At 43.5% G+C, this 26334-nt stretch overlaps 1 protein-coding gene across 1 annotated transcript in view; it reads left to right on the plus strand.

Annotated features, from left to right (window-relative positions):
• The first annotated feature begins 2005 nt into the window (after positions 1–2005).
• The window catches only part of TTLL10 (tubulin tyrosine ligase like 10), a 33978-nt gene continuing 9649 nt past the window's right edge, over positions 2006–26334 (plus strand). Inside the window, 12 exon segments of the mRNA XM_059829857.1 lie at positions 2006–2108; positions 6771–6854; positions 6857–6950; positions 7897–8015; positions 9489–9609; positions 10257–10342; positions 10561–10732; positions 12712–12883; positions 14654–14794; positions 16117–16233; positions 21365–21458; positions 22456–22688. Coding sequence (XP_059685840.1) covers positions 2006–2108; positions 6771–6854; positions 6857–6950; positions 7897–8015; positions 9489–9609; positions 10257–10342; positions 10561–10732; positions 12712–12883; positions 14654–14794; positions 16117–16233; positions 21365–21458; positions 22456–22688 — 1536 coding nt within the window.

A 26334-nucleotide genomic window follows, 5' to 3' on the forward strand; every position in this document is an offset into this window, starting at 1 on the left:
CTGGGATAAGAAACAAGCAAATAGTAGAACGCCAGCGGAACAGAAGAGCTGCTTTTGGCTGAGAGGAAGATTTCTGCTTTGACGTTCAACACCACAGCAGGGACAAGTGAAAGAGGAAGATAAAACTACGTATCTCCTCAACATGATGAGGATTTCTTCATATGTGTTTTTTCAGTGACATACTTGAGCCTTACTCCTTTCCTCACCTGTGCGTTTTGAGCGCGGGAGAAAGCACTGCAAGACTCCTTACTGCAACTGGACTAGCAAATGCAAACCTACCTGAACATAAAGCACCACTTACCCGTCCTGTTCCCCTCCACAGGTTCCCTCTTTCTCTACAGCTCCACCCAGAGCACCCATGCACCGTGCTGGAGTCGTGACCCTAACCTCAGTCTAACAAATCCCCTCTTTAAAAACTCTTCTCAGTTCTTTCCCCATCAGGATGTCTCCCAGTCTGAGGGCGAGAGCCTTCTTAGAGGAACAGCTTCTTACTCCCTGTCGCTCTTCAGGGGATCTTATAGCTTCATCTTACCATCTGGCAAAAGCCCTCTGCCTGACTTTTGGGTGACAGCTGCTGTGTAGTACGCCAGCCCACACTCCTTACCTTCCGCTGCAGTCTCAAAGGACCCTTTTTCCCCCTAATTCCCCTTGTGGGTTTGCCAGACTGAGGTTTAGAGAAAGGCGGGTGCCCTGAGGTTCCACAACACCTGCCTTTCTCTACACATCTTGTCATGGGAAACTGCAGGGGTCTTTGGCTTCCAACGGAAAATAAAACTCCATTCCAACAAACGGAGTTGAACAGTCTTTGACTGCACTACAAAATGAGAATTCCAGCCCCACCCTGGTGCAATTATGCAATTATTACTCAAACTTGCAGATAGGGGAACTGGCACTGGAATGTTTTGCGACATGGCCACAGACACAATGAATCAGTGACACTGACATGCCTGTCTACCTTCCTTGCCTACCTACTCCAACAAATCACTTTGGGGGAGGACAGTCTGTAACAGGAAATATGCTTGAAATATATCTAACTGTAAACTTAGTAGCTCAATATTATAATTTAGCTTATTGCATTATATCGTCCTACATAAGAATACTTACAGTAACTAGCACTTTTGCATTTGTCCTTCTTATGGACTTTAAACTACACAGTATGTATGCTCCATTTACGTAGTGTTCTTAGACTATTTGTTACTTTTGGTTGTAAGTAAAAGTAGCAAATATATTTTTCCCTCTGTAATTCTAGCTGATGTTTCAGTTGCCCTATGCTTTCTAAGGTAAGCATCCTTTCTACAAAATAGTTGCAGCCTTGACTCAGAACAAGTCATTTTTTACAACTGACTATTCCAAGCATGAAACTTGCTAAAAATATTCTGCCTACCCTATGTCCAACAATTATTCGGGACTATGGTTTCTGTCTCTAGATAGAATATCTCATTTGTTGTTTTCATATCCATAGCAAAGACAAAAAAGCTTTCAAGCTTCCTGAAAAGAAGCCTGTCTTTTATCCCAAGGCAGAACAACTGGAGCCTGATGATGCCGTAGGCAAAGAATACTAGATATAGCTGAAAACAACTCTTGGACACTGCTCCACCATGAGCAGCAGACTTAGGGAAAGCACCCAGTTGCTTACAGCAAATTTACCAGGCAACCCGAGACCTACGTTGTGTGCTATCAATGGGAAGGAAGTAGAAAGAGCGCAAAGATTAGATACAAAAGCACTCAGATCCCCAGCACAGTCATCAAGAAGCTTATCACTAGAGATCACTCGTAAGAAGCTGTAGATAGAAAGTGGAGCCTATGTATTCCCAGCTAAACAACTATGTCAAAATAAAGATTCTAAAGAAATGAAAAAAACGCAGGAGATGGTGAAAAATGGCATCTACAATCAACAGAGCAAATGATGACAAAGAGAAAAATATGCCTTACAAACTTCCCCAGATCACTCATGACTCTTGCAAAGTGGCTGACGATGATCTTTCCTTTTGCAGGCTGGGCTGAGATGGCCTTTGTGCCAGCCAAGAGGAAAAAGAACACCAAATCCGTGATGGAAGGAAGTAACCAACAACAGGCTGGATCCTTATCAGCGGACAGAGGTGAATCTTGTATCCTTGCTTTTAGCTATTAATTGTGCAGAGTCCTATGACCAGGTTCTCAGCTGATGCCAGTATCAAGGGAGTTACATCTTCTTATACTAGCCAAAGCGCTGGCCACTAACTTATGGTATAAATTACAGACATATTGCATGTAATTTACACCATTTTCATTTAAACCCTGTGAAAACACAAGCCCATCCCTTTGCTTCTAAAATAATTCAAGACAGAAATTATTGGTATTGGCTGACAAATATCTAGTGAAATTAAAATATTTTATACTAACATTTTAAGTGTTTTGTTGAAAACGTGATGAAAAATACAAGCTATCCATTTGCAAGCAGTTTCTCTAGAAAGAAACCATTACTTTTTTATGGAGAGATCATTTGGCTGAAATGCCACAAATCTTTCAATGACAAAACCAACAGTATTTTTCTGACGTATTTGTTGTTGAACTCAGCTCTGTGCATTGGCAGTAAAAGCATATTCGCTTGTTTCAAACTAAAACCTTTTTAATACGGAGGGAATCTTTAGGGCAATGCTTGTCTTTAGACAGATCATTAGATCATTTAGCTTTCTTAAATGAAAATTTCAGCTAGATTTAAACCCTGGATTCTAGAGAAATCCGCCAGCTACTATTCTGTTAAACCTTCCTTTACATGGAAAAGGGAAAAAGGGAGTTCTGTGTTTTAAGCTCTGCTTTTTGTTGTTGTTTTGGTAGCAAATGACACAAAGCAGACTGCATCTCCCTGCCTGTGTGTTTACCCCTGTGTGCAGTGAAAGCAGAGCTGAGATTAGATAGGAGCTGCTTATACAGACACTGCCAACACACGATTCCCAAAGAAATTAATGAGCCAAATTCAAAATTGTCTTGCAATGTGATTTACTGGCTGCACCCGGTGTGAGGACAATCTCTGTGTGGGCTCTCTGGAAGGGAATCATACTGTTTAATTTCATGCTGCTGGTTTATGTGACGAGGTAGAAGACTTTCCCCAAGGGCTCTCCCCCCCTTCTCCACCACAAGTACCTTTGGACAGAGAGAGCCTCTTTCGCAGGACATCGTAGAACTGCGTTCAGATGCGCAAACTCAGCCTCTGAAGTATCCACTCCTCTCTGCTGTTGAGGTGTGCAAGCCAAGCCACTCTGCCTGCTCTTTCCTCAAGTCCCAACAAGCATCTAATCCCACCTCTGATAAACAAGTGAAAAGGCCCTTGCCTGCAATCTATGCAATCAGGCTACAGGAATAACCCCCTGCATCCCTCCTTACCTCTTTAATAATTAGCCATCTAAAACACACAAGCAAATGAAGACTAAGGGGACTCATGCTTAAATAATACACGTCAAAAGATTCAGTGAAATGAAGGTTCATCTTGAATACTGGGGGATTGCATAATTCGACAGAAAAGACAATAAAAGGCTCCCACCCCCTGGGTCTCTGTGTAAAGATTAGAGAGGGAGAGACAAGTACGTGTTCAGACTAATGGAAGAATACCTTACCAGCACTTCAATCACTGCAGGATATTTCATGTGTCCATGTCTCAGGATAAATGGGACTGTTTAAAATCGGTTAATTTCTTAGCAATCCAGGCAAGGAGGGAGATGATAAAAGAGCCAAAAGCTCTCACAGGAGGTATGAATGAGCAATTAAATGTTAAAAATAGATAAATAAATATTTACATTTCCATATCAAAGAGTAACAAGAACAGCACTATAACGCACCATGCTAAGGCAGAGGAGAGAGATCAGCCTCCCTCGGGGAAGATAGCAGTAGCTGGCGGGGTAGTACCGCTTTGCCGTACAACCTTTTCATAAAATGCATTGGGTCTAGGAAAGAGTTGAGCTATACTACTTTTCTGCATGTCTTTTAATTTGCCTGATGCTTATGCATAATGCATTAACCCTGTCTTTGAGCTAATTTCAAACAGTTTGTTCAAAAAATTTGACTGAGGCGCTAATGACAGTCTCTTCTGGAGGAAGGCAGAATACGTTATGTTTTTGCCTGGTCTGGTGCTGCGATGGCAAAATGAGATAGTGACCAAAGAGCCAGGCACCGCTCTCTGCTGGAGAGTGCACCCATTGCAACCGTCTCACCCAACTGCAACGAGCGAGCGCAGTCCGGGCTCCACAGACCCAGTACCAGGCTGCCTGAAATTCACCACGGAAAAACTCACTTCAGTTGGTTACAAGACATCGCCAAGGCAGCCGAGGCGTTCTCCATCATGGACGTTGTGCCCTGGCTTGTTTGAACTGGTTGTTTAGTATGCTTTTTTTTTGGGTTTGTTTTGGTTTTAATTTAAGGAGGAAATTCAAGGCAGGAGTCCAGGGATTAGCGCTGATAATGCTGCAGTTTGTAACGACGCTAAGGCTTTTACTATTAGAACCCTTTGGTGCCAAATCCTACATGAAGCAGAAATTTAAAGCAAGTCCCGCCTCAAAGAGTTTGCGATCTACTTCCTTTCTTCCAAAGCAAACTGAACCAGGTGTGGGAGCCTGCTGGGAAATTCAATAACTGTGGGCACGCAGTTCACTGTGGACTGCACCTGCGCTTGTAGGCGGAGTGCAATGAAGACGTAAAACAAGTGCTTGTAAAATGAGAGATAGCAATGTCCAATACCTTCGCTCCACTTAAGTCAAAAGAGTTTTGTCATTGAGATGGAAGTTTTTACTCATGTGATCATGGGATTTACTATAACAAATAACAATAAAAGAACAGTCCAAAGAGTAGATAACGCCACTCTTGTCATCTGCTTGCTTCCTGCTCCCTCCTTTCCTGCTCCCGCCTCATTCCAGTGGGAACAGAACTAGGACAGAGTGGACTTTTTCTTTACTGTTCCCAAAAGTTTTGTGCGTAGCCAGGTTGAAGAGAAAGCACAGGCATAGTTTCTCAGCCCCTGGAAGTATTAAGCCTTCGTATGCCTTTTGTTGGTTTGGAGCCAGTGATTTGGGTATCAATATCCCAAATGCTGGTTACATAAATAGTCGTGAGCTGTTCTGGAAGCAAGTGCCAGCCTCACAATTCCTGTGAGTTACCAGCCAAGAAATCAGACCACGAACACAACTCTCTTGCTAAGACCAAGATAATGGATGATCCATTAAATCCAGCCGTAGTTTTGAGGCTGATGACATCATTGCATCAGATACCACTTCTGAAACTGTATGGCTTGCCCTTCTGAAGTCCTTTACCAGCAACCATATTCAAAATAAAATTTCCAACTACTGGCCATTCTTTTATTCATATCCAAATGTGATTCAAGTTCCCATCTGATAATGTCCTTCATCTCATTTATGCATTATAATGTCATCAATCTGTTCTGAGAACATTTGAACAATGTGAAGATTGATCAGATAGAAATTGCTCACATGCCATATTTTTTTCCAACAGTACCACAGCGTATGTCAGGTTTTAGTTGTATCAGGCAAGATCCTGATGAAGTTTTGCTACTTTAGTTAAAAAAAATGCATTATAAAGCACAATGCTAGACCTCTTGGCCTGTATGTCTGTCAGGGTGAGATGGTACTTGAGCTGCTTCAGCTGCTTTGAAGCATCTTTATGCTTTGAAGCATCTTTATGCTTTAGAACATGACTGGGGACTGCACCAGAGAATTGTGTGTGCTGCATGAAGAACATCAGAGACCTGAAATACGGACAAGCATGGGGGTGGTGGGGAAAAGTCATGGAGTCTCATTTTGCCTTGCAAAAGAAAAGGTTTTACTATGTATTATACGGGGAAACCTCTTGACAGAGGAAGATGTGGAAGTGCTGGTTTAAATTTAGTGTATCATTCCTAGAAGGCCAAGAAGTTAAAAGTTCTTCACAACTGCTAAAGCTAGATACAAGTTCTGACATTCTCCTCCACAAATAACCCAGCAGCATTTACTGGTTAGGCAGATCCCATTAACTTTGTACTGAAAAAAATTTGTTATCCTCTACAAATTCACCAGCTTTGAGCCCTGGGATCGGAGAATAAGTAACAGAACCATCGCAAGCCTGGCATGATTAGTTACCAATTTGAAGCAGGGTGTTTCCCGTTCCCACCTCTTCAGTCTTCGCCAGCACAGTTTCCGTGTGCCATTCCACTTTGGGGCTGCCTGTCAGGGGGACCTCAGAGTTGTCGCATCCTGGGCTTGTCAAAATTCCTATAGGCTTTAACAGTTGAAAGAACATCTGTTTCAATGTATAGTGTATGGCTAACTCTTTTCAGGAGGCTCTTCTGGCCCTTCTCCCTTTGTACCTCCACACCTCTCTAGACCTTGCAGCCTGTCCGACTCTCCCACAGCCACCCCTAGCTTTCCATCTGGATAGCTGGAATGATTTGTGCTCAGCTTAGGGCAGAACTGAGACCCACCTAGACAAGGTATCTGAGAAAGTCCTGTGAAACAGGACTGCCAAGTAAGAGAATGACATTTAGCATTGACAGACTAGGGCTGATTGGAATCTTCCCTTCTACTACATATTTTATTATATTTCCTCTGGTTTTCCACTTATTATACCATGGTACCTGCTACCAGGTTACATTAGCAATAATTTCTGAATTGTTTTAAGACAATGCCCCTGGCGATGGCTATAAAACCAATTGAAGCGGTCCCTTACCTTACAGCACTTTATTCTGTAACAGCTGTCTTTCTAGACATGGGTTTTAGGGAGAACATCCCAAACCATCTGAAGTTTCTCAGTTTCCAATTTTGCAACTAATTCTACCAACTCTGAAGCGGAGCTTGACAAAGCCAAGTCTAATGAGAATAGAACACAGAGTAAGGCATCCCTCAAGAGAAACCGCCGGAAAAAGAGATACCAAAAGTACCAATGGGACCAGGACCATATTTTTATATCAGTGGATCTAATGGAGTTGGGCTGTAAGTAGGTCCTCTCAGCTGACTCATATGAACAGCAGCATGACTATATATGAAGTCATTCAGTGTTACTCATTATCCATTGGCCTCAAATAATTTTTTCCTTTGACTTGCTGTCTTTTTGGAGTGGTATACCTGGGGAACCACTTAAAGATAATTCAAATCAAAAGTATCCACTGGAAGGCCACCTGTGGTAAATTAGCTAACTACTATATCTTTGCAAAGAAAGGAAATACTTCCATTTGTTTAATGAAAGTTTCTCTGTTTGGGCTGTTCAGAAATCACTTAGCTACACCATGTAGCAAATCTGCTAGGATCATCACTAGAGCTAGGAACCACTGTTGTTCATCAGCATTCTGTTGTGCTAAATGTAAAGCAAGCGAAAAATAAGAAGGGATTTCTGCCCAAGAAAAATTGTCAGATCAGAAGTTCCATTCATTCCTTTCTGAGTTCTTTCCAGCATATTGGCCGCCTTCTCTAGATGTTGTCACTGGCAAGCACCACAGAATCTCTGCTGCAAACAGCACCTCCCTTGCTATGTTTCCATAGTTTTGTTTACAAACAGCTTTTTCTATTGCTACTTGTCATCCCTCCCTAAACCCCTCAGCAAAGAGGCTCCTTATGAAGACTGGACCCTGAACGTTTCTAATCCATGGGTACCAGTTGCATCCTAATTGGAAAAACCCTGCTGAAATGGTACAAGTTCTCACTGGAGCTGCTGAATCACCATGTTCTCAGCATCCTCAGCTACTTCCCCCCCGCCAAGTTCAGACCAGCAGGACCACTAGCAGCCATTCTAATTAACGCTTCCCACCTTATCCCCCACCCAGGGGCTTCTGGGCATGTTAGGTCAGGCTCCCAGAGAAAATTTTTAGGAGTTCAAGGGATATGAGCTAACTATTTGTTAATAGAAGGGAGGCTATTTTTCTATTTTGCTTTCCATACGCAGTGAGAGCATCTATTGCCAGAGCAGAGGCTGGCAGCGTATCTATGACAACAGAGGAGAGGATTATGCACTGAAATGGTGTGAAATCAAGTGCCGAGAGACCTATTACCATTTCAAAGAAGGTAAAGGTGCCTGTGGGCCTTGAGTGGGAGAGGGTAGTGGGAAAAACTTGAGGATGCTGGACTTGTGCCCCCCAGGGCAGAGGAGGTCACCTGGGGGTTGGACACACAGGTAACCTCAACTATTTGGCAGACCTCAGAGGGGACATCAGAGCTGGATTGCCATGGTGATTAAAGAAAGGGGTTTAGACAAGAAAACAGCTTTGGGAGAAAAGATAGCATTGAAATGAACTAAGTATACTGAAATGAGCAGTACGGAGATTTACACACAAACCATCACAATCACTTTAGAAACGCGCTCCTCCCTCTTTGGCTTTGAGCACAGGCTGCAAGAGGAGGGACACAGTACTGTAGCACGGGAACAGCACGCAGCCCACCCTGGCACCTCTCAGGCACCAGCCTGGGCCTCGCGTACGGAGGGTGCCTCGCATTTAGAGACGCTCCCCACAGTGGAGGTGGGGAGAGGAGAAAGGGAAGGAAGGGTGCGCTTGAAGTCAGAAGTAAAGTAAGCTCAAGATGGGTCACGCCACACATCCCAGGCCCAGCTATCTCTATCTAGGGAGAACAGGGTGACTAAAAGCCAAACTAGTCCACTGTATCAGCAAGCAACTTTTTGAATTGCATTCTGCCCTTCGTCTCATCAGTGCATCCCGACTTCACAGCGCCCAGCCAGCTTTCCCACTAGAAAAGCGTAAAATCAGGGACTCCCACAGCAATGCCTCTGGCTGGCACCCTCAGAGCGGTACTTTGCGTAACAACCACAAAACTCCCTAAGCACAGCCCCTGGGGCAATTCTTTTACTTCTGGGAGCTGGTCAAGACCTGTGCCCCAGCGAGCCTGAGCGTCATGGCATGGAGCTGCGGGCTTTCCTGTGGCAGAGGGAGTGTGTTATCACTTCCCTACTAGTCCGTGCACAGCAGCCGCCTTTCCCCTCCTGCCAGCTCTGATGGCAATGTGGTGGATATTTGTCAAGCTGCACCGTTACAGCAGTTGGCCTAATATACAGCGGTGCACAAAGGCTGGTCCGATGCAATTCTGCAGCTGGAATGGTGAGATGGGGGGCTGTTCCGATGCAATTCTGCAGCTGGAATGGTGAGATGGCAGCAGCACCTTTGGAGTGGGCAAGGGATGCACTGTTTCATGAAACCCCATCAGGTCGGTCTGTTGCACTACAAGGTGTTCAAGGAACGTGTGGACGAGGCATTGTGGGACATGGTTTAGTGGGCATGGTGGTGCTGGGTTGATGGTTGGACTTGATGGTCTTATAGGTCTTTTCCAACCTTAACGATTCTGTGATTCTGTGAAGGCTGGACAGAAACACATTTATGGCAAGTGATTTCACTGCCCTGCGAGTTGTCACTACTGCCTTAAAGCAAATTGGTGAAAGTCGACAGTGACAGAGTCAGCTTCATCCTGCAGATTCTGCTGCATGGGACAATGAGGGCAAGCCTTTTTTTTTTTGTTTTTCTCATACAGGTGAACAACTTCTCTATCAGATTCCCAACAACAGAGTCCTCACCAGTAAGATAGGGCTTTTACGCTGCCTGAGAGAGCAAGAGCGGGTGATGAAAAAGATCAGTAGGAGCTCTAATTCCAAGTAAGAACTCTGACCTCTTTGAACCTTGACCAGAAACATGCCAACAGAAAGTGAGAGCACATCAACAAAGGACCGGTTTCTTCTGGATGCATAACAGTATAGGATACAAAGTATATGGGGGTTTATTTCTTTCTTACCTTCTAGAAAAATCACTTTTTTCCCACAAGTACATAACTCAAAGACAGAATTTCTTCTTTTTCTATGTCTGGAGTTGTAGGAGTGCTAGGTCCCCCAAAGACAACAGTCATAGTAATTCCCCTGTTTTGGGTACATCATCCTACTGGAAAGGTCACAAGTTCTTGTGCCGTAGACACTGTAAATATAAGAGAAGCTTATTGCCATTTCTGTTCGTATATTTTTGACCTACCAAAAAACCAAATGGCAATCCTGTACCACGGTTACCTGCAACCATCTCAACTAGTTTTCAAAAAACTGAGCATATGAAGAATGTCTTAAGGCTAATGTATATTCTCGAAAGCTTATGGAATGAGGTAGCTCAGCAAAAACATACAACAAACATACAACTGTTTACAAGCAGGAAAAAAAAGCCATTTCTTAAGTTTCTACTTGCAACCATCCTTTCTGAAAGTAACAGAGGAATGACTGTGTTGGACAGAGTTTTCAACTTGTATTTGATTCTTCCATAGGTTACTGAAAATGGAAGAATTCTTCCCAGAATCTTTTTGCCTGGACTTAAAAGATGAGAGAAATGCCTTTCTTGAGCTTTGCAAAGGTGAATTGTCTTAGTCATGGTGGCAACCAATTTAAATAGTTATATGATCCTCTAAAATATTCATAAAAGTATACACAGTAACAATAATTGATATCTGTATGCATGCGTATGCATATACATACACACATGTTCAAGTGAGCAGTTTTCAGAGCCCACTAACAGGCACATCGGTGTTTCATACCACACACATTACTATAATAGACTCATTCTCTCTGCAGAAGAACAGATTTGGATCTGCAAACCAAGTTGCTCTAACCAAGGCCGAGGAATTTTCCTGCTTAAAAATCCAGCTGTTGTCAACACCCTTCAAGCCAAGCTCCACAGCACCGAGGAATACCTACTCAATAAGAGGGTGCCACACAAGGCTCCCCCAGCAAGAATAGTGCAAAGGTAGAGACTGAAGCCTGAGAATTCATGTGTGAGTCGTTTGCTTGATTAAGCACGCTGGCCTCAGAGAGTTGAATTGTTCCGCAGATATTTAATGTGGTTACACCACATCTCATCAACCTACGAGATTTCATTTTGTGGGAGAGAGGCTATTTCTCTGGTTAATCTGTCTTGCATCCGCATTTCAGTCATTTCAAGGTAGATCTTTGTCGTCAGAAAGATTTGAGTTTACCTTTGTCTGGAAATCTAAGAACGACTTCAAAAGGCCAGATGCTACAGTTCTGTACATGAATGCTATACATAAAGCCTTGTGCAAAGCAATTTAAATTAGATATTATCCCAGCTTCTTATAGAAAGCTGGCATTTTACAAATTGTACAGCTACAATATCTATTCCATGCAATCTAATAAAGCCTCCCAAATATCTTATTAACTCTGCCTCAATGCTGCAAAAGTCTATACCTCAATCAACAGGCAGTGGCTAGCAGTCACTAAAATTTTGGGTTAGGGTTGTTTTATTTTTTTATCACCTGCATGAATAAAAGAACCATGAAGGTTCTTCTTTGTAGAATATATACCCTCTCAGCCACTGCTGGAACGTTTTGTAGACTAGCAGAACAGCAGAAAAAGGAAGGGAAAAATACGACAGCAGAAATCATGAGAAGAGTTTCAGCTGCTGGAGGTTACTTGCTTACTCTTACACAACTCACTTGTCTTCCCTTTGCCTCAGTGTCCCTCCCTCAATTGAGGAATGCATTATAATTAAATCACTTCAGTGTTTGAGATGAGTGAATACAACTTTCAAAGAGAAATGCAAAAAAGATGTTTTCATTATTTATCCTAGGAGCTGCAGTTCCCAGATGCCTTTGATGCTGCCATTTTGTGCACAGCTAGGCATACAGGGCACTCTAAACTTCAAGGCGCCCGTACGTGCATGACATTGCCTGGTGTTGTCAAGACATGCCAGCAATCACAACGTGATACACTCGTGACAATGCTGTAGCGCTGGCATGGCAAAAGCATCTTTTGCCATGTAGTGATCACTGCATGTCCTGGCAAAGTGAGGATACCAATTCCTCACACTGACCCTGTGCCACTTCCCTGACCTTCTGCTATCATGACTTTATCTTTATCTTGCAAGAGAACAGACCGCACAGCAACCTTTCCAAGAGCTGCCCTAGCCAAAGCAGGCAATATTCTCCACTTGCATTCACCCAAACATTTCTTTTTATAACAAAGGAAGGGTTGGCCTCACTGAAAAGGGTAAGAGAGCTTTGTAAAATGGTAAACTGGAATGGTGATCTTACAGGCAGGTTTTCTGCAATAGGCTGGACTGTGTTTATGCAGCAGCCAGTATATGGAGCAAAACAATGACTGCCTGACCAAATCTGACCAAGGGCCTTAGTTAGACCAATATGTGGTCTTTGACATGGCCCAGCAGCAGTGCCAGGGGAAGAAGTGGTTGGACCCTGCCTTAGATCTCATCTTGATTTCTACTAGTGAGGAATGGCTTACGGTCTAAAGAACGGGGCTCTGTATTCCTTTGAAAACTGTTGTTAGCATTGATTGTTTTAACAGCATATCCTTGTTATTTATGTAGACATCCAGCAACCTTTGATGATAAAGGGAAAAAATTCCCAGATTACCTCCCTCTGGCAATAAAAGCAATGGTGCTGTAAGAAGAGCTCTTTGTGCTCAGACATAAACTTTGTATATTCTCCAGTAAATATTAGTAAATCTTTAATTACCTCCCGCTCCAGAGACATAGCTTCTATTCCTCTTGAAAGGAGCTGGTCTGGGCATTCTAACCTCTCCTACAGACGCCCTCTGCTGCCATTCACCTTCGAACCAGGGTTGAAAAAGAGACAAACAGATCAGTTCTGTGGTGCAAAATGAAACGGCTGTGGGGTTTTGTGTGAGCTTTGAATTGCCACATATCATGGGTACTTGTTGGTGACGCGTGTTGAAATACTGCTCTGACAGATATATCCACCAGCGTCTGCTCCTGGAAGGGAAGAAGTTTGATGTCCAGTCTTACCTCCTCATTGCCTGCACAGCACCATATGTGTTGTTTTTTGCCCAGGGTTATGTCCAGTTGACCTGTGTCAATTATGATGCCGCTTCGGATGATCTGACTGTTCATCTCAGCAATCAGGTAAACTAAGTGCATTTAGTTCAGAAGAAGGGGAGGGTGTGGTTGGCAGAGATAGGAAGCAAAAAAGACTTTGAAAGGCTAAAAATAAATGCCTCAGGCATGCGAAATCCATGCACCCAGGAAAAGGACATGGGCTTTTGCTCAGGCACAGCAACAAGGCTGAACAGAAGCAGTACCAGATAAGGTTCTGTTCTCTGCCATGGACCAGTTCTCTGCTTAACCTGACAATTTCTTTCCCTGGACTTCTTTTTCCTGCCATTATTCTCTCATGTATGTGTAGACCATAAACTTCTTAGGGCAAGAAGCCTTTGAGTGCAGGTACCTAGCACAAAGGAGCCTTAATCTTGGCTAAGGGTTTTTCTGATCCTGTTGTGCTTAAACACGATACTCATCATGATGTAAGATGCAGATGTGTTCTTCAAGAGCCATCATTCTAAAATCTCCTCAAACTAGAGCTATAACAGAACAAGACTGTTCTGGCTTGTACCCCCCCACGTCTCTTGTCATACAAAATAGAAACCTGCCTTGCTCAGATCTACCTGCAGTTTTGCTTCCAATGAGGCCCTTCAGTATTTAGAACTGGCCCTGATGAAAGAGAATTAAAAGAACTGTAAGGAAGAAAGCTGTTTGCTTTTAAAGCCCTCCTCTCCTTGCAGTGCCATGCTGTGTTCTGAGCACTAGCAAAATACACCTTAGAGAGGTATCAGACAAGGCCACTTCGGTTGGAGTTTTACGGTTCCTGTAGAAGTGCGGTTCAGGACAGCAGATTGTAGCTGCTTCCTGCAATAGACGCTATTATCAGTATGCCACTTGTTTTCCTGGAATAGTTTGTTTGCTCAGCTAGAGAGCTATCCACATGGGAATTCAGGTGCTCGGGTACGATCCCATGGCACAAGTGATATTAAACAAAGGGCAGGTGTTTATTAGCAGAACATAAATTATCTGGGTTCCTGCTGGGAGGAGGGAAACAAAATTTATAGGAGCGGCTGGTAATAGGCCAGGCTTCTTCAAATTACAGTTGATTCTGCTCTCATTCCCTTCCTACCCTTTCATCCCACCTGGAATCAGCCATTTTCCTACTGTATTTCCAAAAGACAAGAGGCAACAGAGACGGCATCACTGACCAGAAGCTTTGCAACCTCACGGTCACCGTCCCACAGACGGAGTTGCAGCCAAGCCCAGCTGTTTCGCAGGGAAGGGGACTTGCCTTCGATTGAACAATGTAAATACCCCATTATTGATAAACTCCAGCTGACTGCATTAATGAGACAGTGGAAGAGAGAAGCCCTCACCTCGGTTTCCTCTGGGGATACACCCATATATCTCTCCCAGATGCACTCTCCTCTAGGAGATTACTGGGCAGATAGACACTGGAACCAGATTTAGTCCATAGTCATGACTATGGCTTGAAAGCACGTCTCCTTGTCTGCCAGCCACTGGTCCAGACATATCATACACATACACACACAGAGAAAACACCACTTTGACAGAGACTTTGGGTAACTGTCTCTACAATGTCCATGTGGGTCAGGCACATTTCTGCCGGGCGCAGAGCTGTACAACGGGAGCCAGCACATTTGCTCAGGTTTAGCTCTGCTAGCGAGGGGCTCTATTCCCTCCACCTCTATAACTTGATCCTGGGGTTCTTCCCAACTCCAGATGCCTGGGACAACTCAGGGTAGTTGGACGTCTGCTGTGCAAGCCGGTTCCCAGTTACTCCTCACTGCCAGAAGTCTAATCCTCCCTTTGCTCTGTCTCCCCACCTCTCAGTACATGCAGAAGAAGAACTCCCTGTACAGCCAGTTGAAAGATGAGACAGTTTGGCAGATGGAGCACTTCAGCAGCTACGTTAATGAGAAGTTCAGAAAAACCAACGGCCTCCCCAAAGACTGGGTTTTCACTGTGTTTACTGTAACTGCAAGCAAGTGTATGGTGTGCTAGTCTGCCTAATTAGGGTGACAGAAACAGGGAGAAAACCCATCAGTTCACTGGAGCCCCCAAGGAAACACATACACTGAGTGAGAAGGTATTGATGGTCCCATGGTAACCATTTATCTACACATGCTAAACATGCTAAAGTGAAGACACAGAGAGTTTAATTTTAATAAAATGGGTAAGCTGCTGAAAAACAGAGTGTGAATGTAAATGCTAGCTATAAAAATGCAATTATGGTCTTTACGTTCCTGGCCTAATGCTGTGGTTCTGCATTAAAAAATAAAGTACACATTAGAGAATCCTCCAGCCTGACCGGTCTTAGCCTGAAAAGAGACTACACTTTCAGTGGTCTCTTTCCTGTCTGACTTGGTCTCACCCTTCACTTTCCATCTGATTTTGCCATATGAAAATCATGTCAGGGCCTTAGATCTTCTATCGTGGAGGAGAGGTAAGAATACTCAACTGGCTTGATTTCTCACCATCTTCCTGTCCCACCGAAGAAGCAAAGTGAAGAAATTATCTGAGTCCCTGAGACTTCATTTCATCAGCCTGAGTCTAACGCTGCGTCAGTTCTCTACATGGCTTGCTGTGGTGAAAATGAAAAGGGCAGAGGACACAGCTTTCTCAGGTTAATTTTGGAAATGTTGTAGTTTAAAGCCAAATACAAAGAAAATTAAAAAGCTAAAAATGTCATTAAAATATGTTTTTGTTTAGAAAACCAGCTCAGAAGAAAATCTAGTTGATATTGCCAAGTTTCTCAGGGGATCAGAAACTTCTCAGCCAACTTTATGGTATGTCTCTTCATGTAGAAATTCCCCACTGTGCATTTCAACTCCAAATTGAATTAAACCTAGCATCACCTACTGCGAGTTGCTGTAGCTCACCAGGCTGCTTTAAAACACTATGTCCAGCACAGCTGTGAGTGGGTTGTGAGTCATCACTCTCAAAAAAGGCTGTGTACAGCTTACATCTAGGTACCCCCATAGGAGCAAATGAAAGAACACCACTAAAAATTCTGCAGACAGCTCATTCTGAGTAAGGGACAGGGGCCAAGATTCCTTCACGCACCACCGCAGCAGTCTGGAGGACCAAGTTCAAGAGGGGGTTGCAATCAACTCAAAGCGGACAGACATATGGTCTGCAAAATGCAACATCCTTCCAACTCTAGAGAGGAGCTCTGCTGGAGGCAGGGGAAGAAAAAATGTCCCCAAACCAAGAGGGCACCTGACTTACAGTGACTCCTACGCCCTTGGCATTCACAATGACCAGTTACCACTGTTCCCTATCTTCCGTTTCAGAAAAGGATGCAGCATGTCATGCTGCAGTGCTTCCTGGCAGCCAAGCACAAACTGGATCGCAAACTGGGCTACTTTGATCTCATCGGCTGTGACTTTTTAATTCATTAAAACTTTAAGGTACAAATGCAGTATCGTCAAATACGAAGTATGATATTGGCCAGATGTCTAATGCTAGCAGTATGGCACGGCTGACAGAGGCTCTGGTGCTTGGAATTAAGTAGAGCATTCAGTCAGTTAGCTATGAAGTGCAGGATGCTTTTTTTTTCTCCAGTTCCATTGTCAAGCATCAAGACATCGCACCTGTATTGCCTGCGCATTTACTGCACAGAGAAACCCTGACATTAACAGCTCAGGATGGGAAGAAAAGTACTGCAGCTGAAACTGTCCTGTGCAGAACTTTCCCAGGGAAGTGGAGTTCATGGTGAAAAGTATGGGAATTTTAATCACAGAATCACTATGGTTGGAAAAGACCTGTAAGATCATCAAGTCCAACCATCAACCAACACCACCATGCCCATTAAACCATGTCCCACAATGCCACGTCCACACGTTCCTTGAACACCTAATGCCCACTTAGTTTTTTCTTTCTCCAGAAACCAAACATGCCAGATCATCAGGCAGCATAAGTCAGTGTGTAATGCCTCTAACATCACATGAAGTGTACTGATTTACACTAGCTGAGTATCCATTAAAGGCAACGAAGAACTCGCCTCACCATACTGAAGAATCAGTCACTATCGATTCAGATGTCAGCATCAGCATCTCCGTGTTCACTGTAGGTTCACCATTTAGCAATAGGTCAGCCCACTGAGTCTATAAAATCTGCTAGAATTACAATTCAGACTTGTAAAGAGCAAATGAAACACAGACAAGAAAAGCCAGAAGAAAGGGAAATGTTAAGTACAGTGATTGAGGTGCTTTCAGTGCAGCACAGTCCTTCAAAACCACCTGGCCTAAACATAACAGAAAGCCATCTGGCAGATTCTGCTGTTGCTAAAGCAGAAAGGAACTCAAACATATTCCAGCAAAGGGCAGTGGGAACAGCAAACCCTATGAAAGAATGGAATTAATGCATGCAGCAGTGGGTAAGGCACCCGAACAATAGACTCCTTTGTACGGGAAGTCAATGGCAAGGGACAGTAAATGGCAAAGACACAGAAACTGGTGCTTCTCAAATTTCAGTGGGAATTGTCTTTTGCAAGGTTGGCACGCAAAGCCCTGGGTGTGTAAACTTTAAGTAGAATAGAAGATCCAGTATCACCCCATTGTGGCGATTCCTACTTGGCTTCAAGCTTCAGCGTTTGAAGGCTGTTACGTCCCCATGTGTTTTACATAGGCAGAGACAAACAAAATGTGATTCTTGACAGCTATTATCTATAAGAATGGTGAGGATTTCTGGACACTTAGTGGTGACAGTCAGTTGGAACCTGGAACTTCCCTTTGAGAGAGAGCAATGTGGAGATTTAGGCATTTATTTAGCATAGGTTTGGCCATGTTTTCTTGCCCCTGCTGGGGAGCAACAAACCTATTTTTTTACTGGTTCAGTGCTGCATCAAGAGACGCCTGCACAGTCCCTGCAGAGGCAGTGCGCAACAGCGGGACGCGGGACTGACAGCTTCAACCCACAGTTAACACTGGACGGCGCAACAAACTCCCAGTTTTCTGTGAGCTGAAGTTATAATTCCTGGTCTGACATCCTGTCCTCTCCACCTGTAATACACAACAGCCTTATTCTCCCTGTCATCCTATTTCACCGCACGTGTGGAATCTGTTTTATACTGATTTAACACGGTCTTGTATGTTCAGCTCTATAGCTTATCATGCCTTTCCCTCTTCCTTATTTGTCTGAGATATAAATGCCCCCAGAATCATTCCTAATAATTCCTGAAGGCCCTGCAGCATCCTGATTCAGTCTTTGGAAGGTGTTTTTCCTGCCTCAGAGTTCTTAGAAGCGCAGACTATGAAAGCAGGGCCTGCTGAGAAACCACAGCTTTCTGTAGAGCTTTGCATATTCATATGTAAGCTGAGAAAAGAATGGAGTACTTCAAGAGGAGAGGGAGCAAAAGTGATGGATGTGGTTTTGCCATTGTTGGCTTTTTTCCTACTGTTTCTGGAGCTTCCTTGTGCCGCATCGTAAATGCCTAAGTCACTACACAGCTTAGGACAGTGTCATTTAAATGCTCAAGGAACCTGTTTTCAGAAAGCATTGCATCAGCCGTGCAGAAGGGCTTCTCTCCAGAGCTACGCTGGGAAAACAGACGTGTAAATTTTTTATCAGCCATAAAGGGAGTCAGCTATCTCTCAGTAGAGGACAGACTGAACATATATAAGCCATTTGCCAATTTGTGATAGATGTACATATGTGAAGATAACACTCAAATCCCTAGTTAAAGCAGGGACGGTTTCTTTGATTTGAATGACGTGGCTTTTCATTCACCCCAGCAGTATGAGGTACCAGACGGATACTGTAGACTTGGTTGTGCCCACTCCAGGTGACAATGATAAAAAAAAATCTGATAAAAGTTCGTTAAGACTGTGGAAAACAGAATCCCACTGCCTGAGTCTGTGGTCTCCACTATCGCTGAGCGGGTCCCTTTCTGGGTCGGCAACATCTGAGCAGCCCTTCCAGTGCTTGGTTTGCGATTGTGCATGTGGCTTCAGCTAGGTCCATGCAGCATACAGAACAAGTTATTTTCTTCCTATTTCTCACTGGTATTTCTACGGCTGGAGTCGCTGACCTTAAAGGTCTTTTCCAACCAAAATGATTCTATGATTCTACGATTCATTGCTGCTTAAAGCCCCAGCCAGAGGTCAGGCTCCCTGGACACCTGCTGCTACACAAATTCAAAACAAGGCAGCCCTGCTGTGGATAGCTTTGGGCTTTGAAGCATGTTACAGCCATCCTTTCCAAGAACAAGTTCTGATGTAGAGAGATACATACATTCCCATTCAGTCCTGGCTATCAAGTCACCCGGAGCCTCTGGGAGCATGGACCAATACCCCCTTCCTCCCTGAGACCCCAGCTTCCACCTGGCGAGCTCCAGCAAAGACCCACACAGTTAAATAAACTGTTTTTTGATCAGAAACGGAACAAAACTCTGGCTCAAACATGCATTTCCTGCACACCAAGAAGTCTTACCTCTGCCCACATCAGCAGGGAAAGGACCCTTGAGACAGGTCTTACGCTGTCTGTCAGCCACCATGTCAACACGTGACAGAGCCTAGTCTCATCATCCAATGCTCCTTTGAAAGACATTGAACTGCTGCTGTAAGGATGGTTCTAAAGCAACGAGGCTACAACAGTAATCAAACTAGATGAAAATAAAAAATATTCAGCAGACGCTAATACTGCATCTAGCACTATACAAAGAACAAGAAATGAGACCTCAGATCCTGGTGTAATGCAGGATTTGGTTGCAGTTGGCATGCTGTTCAAGAGCCTATGGAAAAATCCTACTATTTAAAGTTTTTAAGCCTACCTGTGGTGTCTTGACAGAGCAAGTTTAAGATGTGACAGAACATGGAGTTGTACTGGCAGGCTGCAGGGACCAGTAACCTCTTCATCCCCAGAGCCACAGGGCACTCATTATTGTTCTCATCACTTGAAAAGCCTAAAGAAAGAGGATGGTCCATGGTTAGGAAGTCAAGGAGAGAGATCCTGGGTTTTGGGTTCCTTTCTCTGTCATACGTTTGCTAGGAAATTTTGAGCAAGGCACCTGCATGCCAGATGCAGGGAGAAGCACAGGAATTTCATTCTACATGAAATTCCCATGACATTACGGATATTCACACAGATATGGTGAATCTTGGCCTTATTGTCTCTGCTCTCCCTTAAAAAGAACAAAGGGCATTTATTAACTTGCCCTGGTTATTGAGAGGTTAAGAGCGTTTGAAAACTGTGAGACATGCAGATAGTACAACAACGGGGAATATTATAGAAGGTGAACAGCATGATAGATGTCACAGAGAACTTTCTTCCTCCTGTTTGTCAGTTTTCTTTGTTTCGTAGGAGAAGAAACCAAAATCTAATCAAGACAATTACAAAAGCTCATAGAGTTTGTCTGTCATCACAAAATCTTATGAACTTGTAATAGGAAAAAGAACACTTACTCAGGAGAAGGATGAGTTTGCCAAGAAAAACGTATGTGACTCAGGTGCCCTCTGTTGGCATCTGCAAAGCCGGTTTTTCGGAGCAGCGGTTCCAATTCCTAGGAAAAAAACCCAGGCATTTCACTGCCTTCACCTACCAGTCTTTTCATTTGTTTAATAAAGTATTTCAAAGAAATCAAAATTATTGTTGTATTTTATTCTCAGCAAAATAAAGCGCCAAAGTGAAGGCTATCATGTCACCAAAATCTACCAAACACTTAGACTTCATTTCACAGGTACTTGCAAGCAAACTCATTGCTGCTTCAGAAAAAAAAATAAAAATATTTTTTTAAAATCGATTAAAAGGGAGTAAAATTCTCCTGGGGCTGTTACGGGATTAAAAGTCCTTCCTTACAAAACACTGAATAGTTCCTACATGTGTTATATACAAGATGCAGCACCATATGGTGGAGGCAGGAAGTGAACAGATGAGTTTCTCTCACTACCGGGAAAAGAAATAGTAAACTGAATTACATGCAAGTCAATTGTTTGGTTTCACACAGATTTGTAACTGGACCATCACATTCTGCGGCTTGTAGCTTCAGACCTTGGCAATTCAAAGGGAAATGGAGATGAGACTAGTATAGATCCGTAAAATCAGTATCTTACATGGCTTCTACCTGAAACTAAAGCTTATGCAGGAAATCAAGGCCAAGGATTCATTGAAAACTCAGTGCCATGTTTGCTTAGTTTTGATCCCATGTCCACCTCAAGTCAAAATGATTCCTAGATTCCTTATAACTTTATTTCGTGGTATCCAGAAAGCTCAACTAGCAATTGTTATGGAAAATGGTGTGTTAAGAAACACAGTCCCTTTACACACCTACAGAGCAAAAGTTAATCTAAAGAGCATCAGCTGGAGACACAAAATAACGTGTAGTGTTGTTCTCAGCTATGTAAATGTATGCAAAAAGGGATTTTGTTTAATTCATCCAGCCCTTATGAAAATTCTCTCCTGCCTGCATTCTGAGTTACGGGATTTTGTTGGGATTTATTAGTACTCCTATCTCTCAAGGTGTTCACTAAGTCAGTAAAAGGGCATTGCTCTGACACTGAGGAGGTTCAGCCTAGTTTCCTGATTGGCATTCATCTTTTCTAGGTCTGGCTTCTGGAGATGAATGCAAACCCAGCATTGCATACCAACTGCAAAGTCTTGAGAGACATCATCCCAATTGTAGTCTACGAGAGTCTTGGTAAGTGAACAAGTCACGAGGTGGCCAGCAGCAGAAAATCGTATCACTCCATTGCTTGTCAGAGGAAAGACTCTTGTTTATACCAGTTGTAGGTCCAAAACAGTCTTTGAATAAAGATATCTCACTGCTGAGTTTATAAGCGATTTAGAAGGTACTGAAAATTCTAATCCATGCAGACCTAGAAAAGCTACGGTCTTTTTAGCCATGCACCCATTAGAAAGATATAAGTGGTTATTTTTTTTTTTTGTTATAATTATTTTTAAGAATGTTTTCTTCTATATTTATGCACAAAAGGCTAAATCTTAATACACGACCCTACAAACTGCACCTGTACATTCTTCTCATGCCTGTTCTGAATGTGCAGGAATTTAAGTTGTTTTTTACAGTGTGCCTTACACAGCCGTTGCAGTGCTTAAATGCCAGTGAACCCCACTGTACTTCAAAAATACAGCTAGCAACTGTTATGTGAACTATACAAAGACTGGAAAAATCCTTATGTAGTCTGATATACATTAACTAGAACTGCCCCTGCCTTGAGGACCAAAATCTTTTTCACCCCGATTTTCTGTGATAGCACTGTATGTGTAAGAAGTAGTAAAGGGAGAGTCTATGCCTGCGTGAGGGGTATTAGCAATAGCCTACTTACGCTTACTTGCATAGATAGAGTTACCTTCCTGTGCATATGCATGTTTATTTTGGGGTGTATTCATGTCCTGTAATGTGTGGTAAGCAGTTTTACAACATTTTTCCTACCAATTTCCTAAAATGTTTCCAGTGGAGCTGGCTGAAGCGAATGCAAGAAAAGTGTCAGGTTTTGTTGGTTTTTTAAAATTGTCTTAATAGTAATAGTCCACAGATCACAGGTTGGAAACCACTTCCCCTCCCCACCCCTCATCCTTCCCACGCACACAGCTGCTCTGTGCATACACGTGACTGCTTGGGTGTATTTTAGCGTCAGAGCGTTTAGACCATCTCATGACTGCATCTTCTTTTCCAGATTTGGTTCTCAAGGTCTTCAACAAGCGCCTCAAAGGCCAGAGTGTTTTGCCTTTAGAGACGCTCTACCGTTTTGTGCTTCTCTATCACGAGGATGCTGCAGACCTTGGCCAGAAACAACCCTCGAAGCTCAGAACTGGCCTGTGTACCGGACGATTTCTGCGACCACAAACAGGGAGTACCAGCCACCTCAGTCAGAGCCCTGCCGAAGTGCTGGAGAACTCTTCCAAGAAGGCTGGTTACTCTAGAAAAAAGGTTGCCTTGTTGGCCAGAAAGAATTGTCAACAAACTGTCCTAACTATACCACACATGCAGCTCTTTGACCATCATGGAAAAACCCTCTGAACCATGACAGAGCAAGAGGGCTTTCACAAGTTCAGAAGACAGGAAAAGAAAATAAAAGCTAAACTTGTACGTGCTGTGCATGTCCAGCTCATTTTCACCTTATATAAACAAACGGGTATCAACTTCAACTGGAAAACCAGTAAATATTTCTATAAGTTCTTAGTTCTTCTGCGGAAAGCTATACTTCAACCAGCCAGCCAGCAATTATAGGAAAGTTACAGAAAATGAGACAACTGTTACCACATTAAAACTCATTCCTTTCAAAAACAATGTTGATCTGACCGGCGCAATGCAGAAACAGACCAATCTTTTTACGTACACAGTCCTTGTGCAAAAAGGGAGGGAGAGAAGCTGCAAAGACTAAACCTAAGGCTTAACAGTGGAAGTCCCCCGCTTTGCCCCGTCATTGGTAGCTGTATGCCCAGCTCCCTCACGCATTACGTCCTCTGTATCTTGCACGTTTAACCTCGTTATCTTAAGACTCTCTTTCATTTTTCATTTGCTTGAGGTGACAGCCAAGCAGCAGCACGTCCTTATCGTATCAGGCCACCATCTCAGCAGGAAACGATGACGCTTGGGGGACCAAGGAGACGGGGAGGAAGGGAGAGAGGTTTAAAACCAACAGGAAATGCTTTTACATCTCAGACGCTGCTGCTTCTAACCCAAGAGGAATGTAAATGAGCAGTAAGTTGAAGAGTACATACATGCTTCCTTCCCCTCCTGTGCTTACTCTAATTGCCTGTTGCCCAGGCACATCCACGTGATCCTGCGACTGCAGCATCACTCTGAAGCGAGCATCTGTGGACGGGGAGCCAGGGACCGAGCATGGGATGCTGCAGCCTGAGCTCCAGGCAGGCTGGGTCTGCAGGAACAGGCCAGGATGAGGTGGAGCTACTGAAGACAGGCAGGACCAGGTAGGCAGCGATTTTGGGGGCATGTGAAAAAAGCCAGTCAGCTCCTCTCAAACAGAAAGATGTTTGGTGCTTGAGACTGAAACTCAGTGGCTGTATTTGCTTTCTAAATATGACTCCCTTAAAAGAAAAGCTTTCCCTTCTTCCCTTTCTCTAGCCAGAATTTACAGTAACACCTAAATGTCAGATTCATTTGATCTTCTTGCTAGACCTTGCTTACTTCTCAATATGACCCTCCAGGTGTCACAGTCTTTTAAGATAGAGGGTCTGCATTTGAGAAACTGAAGGGGCAAACATTCCTTCCTGCCATTGATGTAACTCTCTCTGTTCTGGGCGGGCAATCGCAACTAACTCCTGGGGCTCTGGCACGCACTGCTCATGTTCTGTCAGAAATGGATGTTTGCAATCAGACTGTCACATGTCAGAGACAGATCAGAGGCCTGAAAAGCAGCTCAGGAAGCCTTTAGTCCTGCTTCCACCTCTGGAGCAGCATCAGCTCTTCCTAAACCTCGCTTAACAGACGCTTGTCTAACCTCTCCTTGAAAACCTCCACTGATGAAGGTTCTGCAATGTCCCAGGGAAGCCACTGTTTCCTCCTAATAGCTAACCTTTAATGCAGGTAAGGTCGTTGTCTCTGTCTTACGCACCACAGAGAGAAAGAAAAAGAATGTTCCCCTCCTCTTTCTTGTGGTCTTTTATGTATGTGAAGACTCTTACCGTACCACCTCAGTATTCTTTACTTTAGCCCAAGTGTTGAGCTACGTTACGCATTTCCTTCCGTAATTTCACCGTATTACAAGAAACGGTTATTCCTTCCTTGTCCATTAAGGCAGGCACACTGAGAGTGCCGTCACCATCCCTACCCTCTTTTCTGTGTAATGCCAGTGGAAAACTAGGAGTCTAAGTGCTCTGTTGAATTTAGGACCTAGTCTCTGCTTAATGTGAGGGGTCATTTAGTGGTATGTTCCCCAAAAGTTCAGGTGTGTTATTCCCTGACATGCCTGCTTGCTGTTTCTGCATCTGCCGCGTTTTTTTTTCCTAGAGTTCACTGAGCTGTTACCATCCGATATTCCTGTCAAAAAAAGCATATTTTAAAATACACCAAATTTCTGCCAGATATCCATAAATTTGTCTGCTCACTGAGCATTAATCTCTCTCTCTTTTAAAAAAATGCAACACGTGAGTGCTTTTCTATGCCTTTCCACATTCTCTTCCATTTCAGAACGTGGTCCAACTCAGAAGGCCAGAGTGAGGCATCGCTCCATCCTAAGGACCCCGCAATCCTAGCAGAAACGGAAGATGTGAGTATGAGCAGGATCATGCCAGTGAAGATTTATATGTAGAATCAAGGAAGAAATCAGAGGCCTGTTTATCTCATCCATCACAGCATTATCCTGATGCAGTATCCCATTACAGGAAAGTGCCAGAGGCTATGACATGCTATGGCATTGTTTTGAAAGCAAGTAACTAACAGTTCTCTCTTTTGAGGCCCAGGTATAGATTTTCAGCTTTTGTTCTACAAATTCACATGCAAGAAAGTTTGTCGTAACAAGTCCGTTTAGGATTTTTTCCTGGGACCATGTTCTATCACCATTGTTGAGAGAAGATGCGCAGAGAGCAGGGAAGTGATTTATGCAAATTGACATATATGGTCAAAATCCAATTCTCCCACTGTCTGGGCTGCAAAACCACCCCTTCTCTCTTCTAGCTAGTGTTATAAATCATTACTGTTTGGCTCTTGTTTCCATTTTTCCACCTCTAATTGTCTTACTTTACAGGATATTCTGGTAAGATTACCAGAAGAAATGCATGCTGATGTTTGTTTGTTTCAGACCGAAGTACTGTGGGGAAGAACACGGGAGGAACTAGCAAACTTATTGATCACACAGCCTATTAGTGGTTGGGAAGGGATGAACATCCACTCTCTTGGAGAAATTATTTGGTCCTCCCTGGTTTTTCTGAGAAGTTATTGCATGGAGGTAATCATCCTCTTACTATAACCACTGAGTAATATGCAAGGGATAAGGTGGGGGTAAATCTGGATTTCATACATCCAGTCCAAATTACTGTCAAATCCCAGGGCTTGACTAAAGCTATGATTTGTCCTGACCTTTGTTTTCAAGAGTTAACGCTAATATGTTCAACTCTTTTCACCAGTGCCAGCAAAAGCTGAATGGATTTCATGGCCACTTCCTTGAGCAGCATGAATCTTTTCATTCATTCCCTGGGGAAAGAAAAATGGGGTTTTTGTCAGAAGTTTCTTGTATTCTTTTCCCCAAAGAGATAAGGACTGGTTATTCTGGTTGCAAATTTGTATGTGTAGCAATCGAGCCCTCTCCATAGGTCCTGGAGGTGACCGGTAAAACTAATGCGGTGTGATCGCCATTACCTTGGTTTTGATGAGGTCAGTGGAGGGAAATGAGATCTATTCTAACTTTGTCATGGGTTCATGTCTCTTTAACCACACAGCACTGTTTATCTGGCTGCATACACACGAGAAAAACCACCCTGTCTGACAGGTATGCCATGGTCTGGCTTACTAGTGCTCAGAGAGCACGGAGAGGCCATTTAAGGAAAGATGATATAAAATTACAAAGCACTGGCAGAAAACTTCAGTCAAACTG

Source organism: Gavia stellata, chromosome 27 (genome assembly GCF_030936135.1).
Source record: "Gavia stellata isolate bGavSte3 chromosome 27, bGavSte3.hap2, whole genome shotgun sequence".
Lineage (NCBI taxonomy): Eukaryota > Metazoa > Chordata > Aves > Gaviiformes > Gaviidae > Gavia > Gavia stellata.